We start from the raw sequence: 6,686 nt of genomic DNA, 5'->3' as shown, positions 1-6,686 counted from the left end.
CTGACGCCCGGCGACTAAAGCAGGTTTCTGGGGTTTTGTTTAGCTTCTATATGTAACATAGTTGCTTAGAGTTGCAAGCTCAGAGGCCGGCAGGGCGGGCAGGGAACGTTGGAGTCCTCTGTCACTGAAGCAAGCAACCCTCATGTTAGTTTCAAGCTGCCTGGCTGCCGGCCGCCATCTTGGCTGGCAGTTAATTTGCATATCACCCTGATTAGCCAATGGGAAGGGTAGCGGTCCTACGCCAATTACCATGTTTCTCTTTTATTAGATAGGATGGTTACTCAGAGCTATACTGCTGCTCCATTCAGTAGGTATTAGCCAAATGTGACTGTTTAAATTTAAAATTCTAACATATATTCCCTTATACTTAAGTGTATTAAAATTGGTGACGATGATAGTTAATATCACAGAGTGCTTACTTAATCTTCACAACAATCCTAAGAGGTGGGTATACTATTAATTTCTCCATTTTACAGATAAAGAAACTGAGATACAGGGAGGTTAAGTAAATTACCTAATCTAATAAGTGATAGAGACTGAATCTCTACTTTGAGCCTGTGTCTTATTTCACTTACATGATATTTTCCACGGATTTGGGCTTAATAAAAATGGAGATTGGGTAAAGTTGTGCAATCTGTAATCTCTTTATGGCATTTCCAGACACATCGAGGATACAGTGTTTGCCCTAAAATAGAGAGAATAAACAAGAAAAACAAGTGAAAACAAATATTTTCAATTATATCAAAGATATATTTCCTATAGGTACAGAATCAGAATTATGATATGTTTGGATCCTGTTCACTTTAACAAACTTGTTATTTTATTTTATTTTTTTAAAATATATTTTATTGATTTTTTACAGAGAGAAAGGGAGAGGGATAGAGAGTTAGAAACATCATGAGAGAGAAACATTGATCAGCTGCCTCCTGCACACTTCTTATTGGGAATGTGTCCACAACCAAGGTACATGCCCCTGACTGGAATCAAACCCGGGACCCTTGAGTCCGCAGGCTGACGCTCTATCCACTGAGCCAAACTGGTTAGGGCAAAACTTGTTATTTTTGTTAGCAAATTAAATAAAGACAATGAATAATGACTATGAATAATTAATTTTCCATTCTCAAATACTACATTTAAAAAGGAATGAAAATATATTAAGAAACCTGGCTCTCATTATTGTCAATATATTAATTCGCTCAACTCTAGAATATAAATTAGTTTCACAACTGTTAGCTCATACCACTCTGAAAAACAAAAGAAGAGTTCAATATTTGTTCACAGATATTTTTGTATTTAACCTGTGGTTCAGGATTATTGGAATTAAGACTCTCCTCTCTTCCCCTCCGCTCTTTAATGTAGTGATTTGCTTGAAATCTAGTTAATTTAGTTCCTGTTTGTATATCATTTTTCATTTCCCTCACCTTTACTTTTTATTTTTAAAAAATATATAAAATGTTAACATAATTCTAAAGTCAAAATTATATAAAAAGGTATACTTGAAGAAATGTCACTTTCATCCTTTCTACCTCATTTCCATCTCCCATCCTTTTCCACCCCTTCCTCTGTAGCTAACCAATCTCATTAGTTTTTAATTAATTTATACCTTATTTTTGTGTGAATTTGTGTGAATTCATATCTTTTTGTCTGTTATTTTATTAGGTTTTTGGTCTCTATTTCCTTAATTTTTAAGAGTTCTTTATATATTTGGAATATCAGCCCCTTGCTTGCAATTTTTTTCTGTCAGTTGCTTTTTGACTTTGGTAACAGTGTTTTCCACTAGTTTTTGGAAAAGTTTTTTTTTTTTGCCAAGTAAAAACCATTTTTATTTTTAATGTGGTCAAATTTATTAGTCTTTCATTGGATCCGAATTTTAATTCATAGTTAAAAACTTGCACTATGACTAGGTTATATTTTCTTCTGTCAGTTGTATTACAGCCAACGTTTGTGTATAGTATGGTTTTAAATTAATTCAACTTTTTTCTAGTCGCCCCAGCACTATTTACGAAAAACTCTTTTATTAAAAGCCCTGGTGACTGGAGATTGCACTTTCATCATCCTATAATAAAACCCTAATATGCAATCGACCGAATGGCAGAACAACCGGTTGCTATGATGTGCACTGACCACCAGCGGGGCAGATGCTCAATGAAGGAGTTGCCCCCTGGTGGCCAGTGCACTCCCGTGGGAGAGTGCCGCTCAGCCAGAAGCCTGGCTCATGGCTGACGAGTGCAGTGGTGGTGGTGGAAGTTTCTCTGCCTTTGCGGCAGTGCTAAGGAGCAGCGAGCAGGAGGGTGGTAAGGAGCGAGGGGTCCCGACTGTGAGAGGGATCCTGGACTGCGAGGGGGATGTTCGCCTGCCAGCGAGAGGGTGCAGGCCAGGCCTAGGTTCGCCATCACTGGTGTATGGGATAATATAGGATAATGCTCCAACCAACTGAGCCATACCAGCTAAGCCTCTAGTACCTTTCTTTCTTTTCTGTTTTTTTTTTGGTAGATTCTATCAGATTTTTTGTATAGACCATCATGTCATTCCCAAATACAATTTTACTTCTTCCTTTACAATCTGCATGAATTTTCTTTCTTTCTTTTGCCTTATTGTACTGGCTAGAACCTCTAGTATAATGTTAAAAATAAGTGGTGCCCTAGCCGGTTTGGCTCAGTGGATCGGGGGTGGCCTGTGGACTGAAGGGTCCTGGGTTCAATTCCAGTCAAGGGTGCATACCTCGGTTGCAGGCTCAATACCCGGCCCCAAGATGGAGTGCGTAAGGGAGGCAACCAACAGATGTGTCTCTCTGTCTCTCCCCTTTCCTTTCACTCTCTCTAAAAATCAATGGAAAAATATCTTCGTGGAATATTGTTTATCAATTTGAGAAGGTTATCTTCTATTTTTGGTTTGTGGAGAGTTTTAGTCAAGAATTGATGCTGATTTTGTCAAATGCTCTTCCTGAACTAAGCAAGTGATCATATGGTTTTCCTTTTTTAGTTACATTGACTGATTTTCTAATATTTAAATGTACCTTGCATTCTTTGGATAAACACTACTTGGTCATGACATATTACCTTTTTATATATTGTCAGACTCAATTTGCTAACATTTTGTTTAGAATTTCTGCATTTATATTCATGAGGGATATCAGTCTGCAGTTTTTTCTAATGTGTTGTCAAGTTTTGAAATCTAGGTAATGCTGGACTCTCAGAGTGTGTTGGGAAGTGTTCCCACCTTTTAAATTTTATGTAGAAAATGATATTATTTCTTCCTTAAATGTTTGGTAGAATTTATTAGTGAAGCCATCTGGATCTGGGGTTTTCTTTGTGGGAAGGTTTTTAAGTAAAAATCAATTTTATTAAAGATATAGGGCTATTCAAATGATCTATTTCTACTTGAGTGAGCTTTATTTCTTCCTAGGAATTTATCCATTTCATCTAAATTACTTAGTTGTAAAAAGCTGTTTCTAATAGCCTCTAATTTTTTTTCTTTTAACATTTGTAAATTCTGTCACTTCTCTCATTCCTGATATTGGTAATTTGTATCTGTTTAAAGTTTTATCAATGACACTGATCTTATAGAAAAACCAAATTTTATCTATTGTTTTTCTGTTTTCTTTTTACTAGTTTCTTCTCTGACCTTATTATTTCTCAGCATACCACATAATCTGCACTTTTATTTATACTATGTGAGTTGGGATTTAGTTTATTTAGTCATTCTTTTCTTGTTTGAAAAATTTTAAGGTAGTAAATTTTCCTTTAATCATGGTTTTAAATGTATCCTATGAATTCTGATATGTACTATTTCATTATTATTTTTAAGAAATTCTGTATTTTCTCTTTCATTTAAGAGATAACAGGTGGTTTTAAAATTTCCAGTTGTCTGGGCCTTTTTGTTTTTAATTTTCTAACAACCTATAGATTTTTCTTGCATTGTGATCTGAGTATTAATTGTAATATTTCTACTTTGTGGAACTTCCAATTATTTTCTCCTCCACAAGGTTTGCACAAGAAATAGCTTGCTGTGATTTGTTGTTTACTTTTCAATTGACTAATTTGAAGTTTGGTTATTATCAGTTTTTCAGTTAGGCTGAGCATATAGTTATTTTAATTAAAAAAATATTTTTATTGACTTTAGAGAGGAAGGGAGTGTGAGAAATTGAAACATCAACAATGAGAGAGTATCACTGATCAACTGCCTTCTGCATGCCCCACATTGGGGATCGAGCCCAAGAACTCAGGCATGTGCCCTGACCTAGAACTGAACCATGACCTCTTGGTTCATAGGTCGACACTCAACCACTGAGCCACTCCGGCTGGGCTGAATTTTTAATAAATTTGAAAGAAATACAACATTACAAATAAAATTAAAGCTACAATTTCTTGCCCATTCTTGCCAAAGGAAAACCACTGGATATTGGCTGCATTTACTCCAGAAGCAGATGTATTATTCCCATGCATGTTTTTATGTTTACTAAATATGTATTCATTAACTATACAGGCTATTTTATGTTATTAAACATTTACATACATAGTATCATACTGCATATATCCTTTGCAATTTCAAACATTCATTGTAATTTTGAGATTTATTTATTTATTTATTTAAAAAAATATATTTTATTGATTTTCCACAGAGAGGAAGGGAGAGAGATAGAGTTAGAAACATTGATGCGAGAGAAACATCGATCAGCTGCCTCCTGCACATCCCTTACTGGGGACGTGCCCGCAACCCAGGTACATGTCCTTGACCGGAATCGAACCTGGGACCTTTCAGTCCGCAGGTCGACGCTCTATCCACTGAGCCAAACCGGTTTCGGCAATTTTGAGATTTATTAATGTGGATACACTTTAGTACATATATTAGTTTATTCATTCTAGCTGCTATCCCACTGCATGAATAAATAATAGTTAATTATTCATTTCCCTTTGTTGATTCTAATTTTTCACTATTATGAAGCGGTTGGTACTATGAACATTCTTATAAAGGATCTTCATGTCTGAATCTCTACCAAGATACCAAGAAGTAGAATATCTGAGTCGTAAGATATGTGCATTTAGTAGATACTGCCAAACTGTTCTTAGAAGTTCTATTAATTTCTATCTCCACTAGCAATATCTGAGATTTCCTATTTTCTCACATTCTTGCCATCACTGACATTTTCATTTTTTCAATTTTTAAAACTAATCAGAATTAACCAAACCTTTTATAGAAAAAGTAGTATTTACAGATAGAAAACTGAGATGTTGAATTACTGCTTTACATTTGTTGGTATAATATGACTGAATTTTAAACAACTAGTTTTGAAGGTATAAAATAACTTGATGGTTATTTTCTAGACCCAAGTAGTGTTTTAAGCATAGTACCACGTCTGGGACACACTTTGGCTTCACTTTAAAACTGTTTTAACACAATGTCAATAAGTCATCATACTACCCTGAAGGATGCTTTCAGATAATCTCTTCCTGTTACCGTATTGTTGAATATTTTTTACATGGTCTTTTATTAATTGACTCTTTAGGAGAAATTTCTGTCTAGTTTCAGTACCAGCAGCAACTAAATTTATCTTGAACATCTGGTTCATTTTTACTGATTGACATTGCTGATCTGAGCTCCTTAATTATGCTACATGTTGGAAACACAAGGTCTATCTCTAGCAAATGGATAGAATCTTAAAATAATCTCCCTTCTTAGAGAGATTCAAGTTATCGTTTCTATCTCATTTTATCAATCTTCTTTATCTTATATGTATTTTCCCAAGCTATCTAATATTATTTAGTTGAATGAATTAGTAACATTAATCAATTCTTCAACATCTGTATTTTTTCAAAAATATGAATTAAAAATTTCTATCCTACTGTCAAAGGCATATCTAATTAGAAACTATATTCTGGGATCATTTTGATGCTTACCTTTTCTGCTACTTCTCGCACAGACTGAACACTTGTTCCATACAGATGGTTGTTATACTGGCCAGCTTCAATGAATTTATGTTCCTGGATATCTTTTTCCATCTGTTCTCTTGAAGTCACAAAATGGTAATCTCTTCCATCTACCTCATAATCTCTTTTTGGTCTAGTTGTATCTTTAATAGAAAGAATTTTAAGTGTTTAGTATTAAAAATACAACAAATCCATTTTATACTTAAATACCTATTTTATAAAGTTCAATGCAACAGAGGTTAATTTAAATTTGAAAAAGGACAATAAAATGAAGGATAGAAGAATAACTGATAAAATAACTATATAAACCACTAAAAATGATAATGTTTACTTAATCACAGACAGTGACAAAATGTTAAGAATGATAATTAAGATTTTTTTATGTGGGTTACTCACGAGGAACACATGATCCAAATTTGTCCGGAAATTCTGAGATCAAGTCATCATTTATCCTGTCTTTCATAGGTCCCAATATAATCACTGGTCGAGTGTAATTAACTACCAAGATAAGTATGCTGCATGTTAGAAGGAATAAACACTAAACAAACATCAATGTATTTTATTTCACCAAAGAACAAAGTATCCTTAATAGATAGCAAGATTTTTTTTTTCTTTTTCCATCAATGATGCCTAACTTGCTAGTTTATGAGCATTCACTAAGATCTTAAGCTTAAGTCAACCCCCTGTTGGAAGAATTGATAATTCAACCAAGTTAAATCCAGCATTTTAGCAGATAATGTTTATGTACATTGCTAACAT

At 34.2% G+C, this 6,686-nt stretch overlaps 1 protein-coding gene across 14 annotated transcripts in view; it reads right to left on the bottom strand.

The window, feature by feature from the left end:
* The window catches only part of DLG1 (discs large homolog 1), a 270,198-nt gene that overhangs the window by 14,081 nt on the left and 249,431 nt on the right, over positions 1 to 6,686 (bottom strand). For all 14 annotated transcript variants that reach the window (XM_006753379.2, XM_006753381.2, XM_006753383.2 and 11 more), the window contains 3 exons: positions 6,324 to 6,425; positions 5,898 to 6,070; positions 576 to 685 (listed from right to left, as the gene is read on the bottom strand). In XM_006753379.2, coding sequence (XP_006753442.1) covers positions 576 to 685; positions 5,898 to 6,070; positions 6,324 to 6,425 — 385 coding nt within the window. The remainder of the gene's footprint in view (positions 1 to 575; positions 686 to 5,897; positions 6,071 to 6,323; positions 6,426 to 6,686) is intronic.

The sequence above is a fragment of the Myotis davidii genome, unplaced genomic scaffold (assembly GCF_000327345.1).
Source record: "Myotis davidii unplaced genomic scaffold, ASM32734v1 scaffold571, whole genome shotgun sequence".
Taxonomy (NCBI): Eukaryota; Metazoa; Chordata; class Mammalia; order Chiroptera; family Vespertilionidae; genus Myotis; species Myotis davidii.
This window is presented reverse-complemented; position numbering and strand designations above follow the sequence as displayed.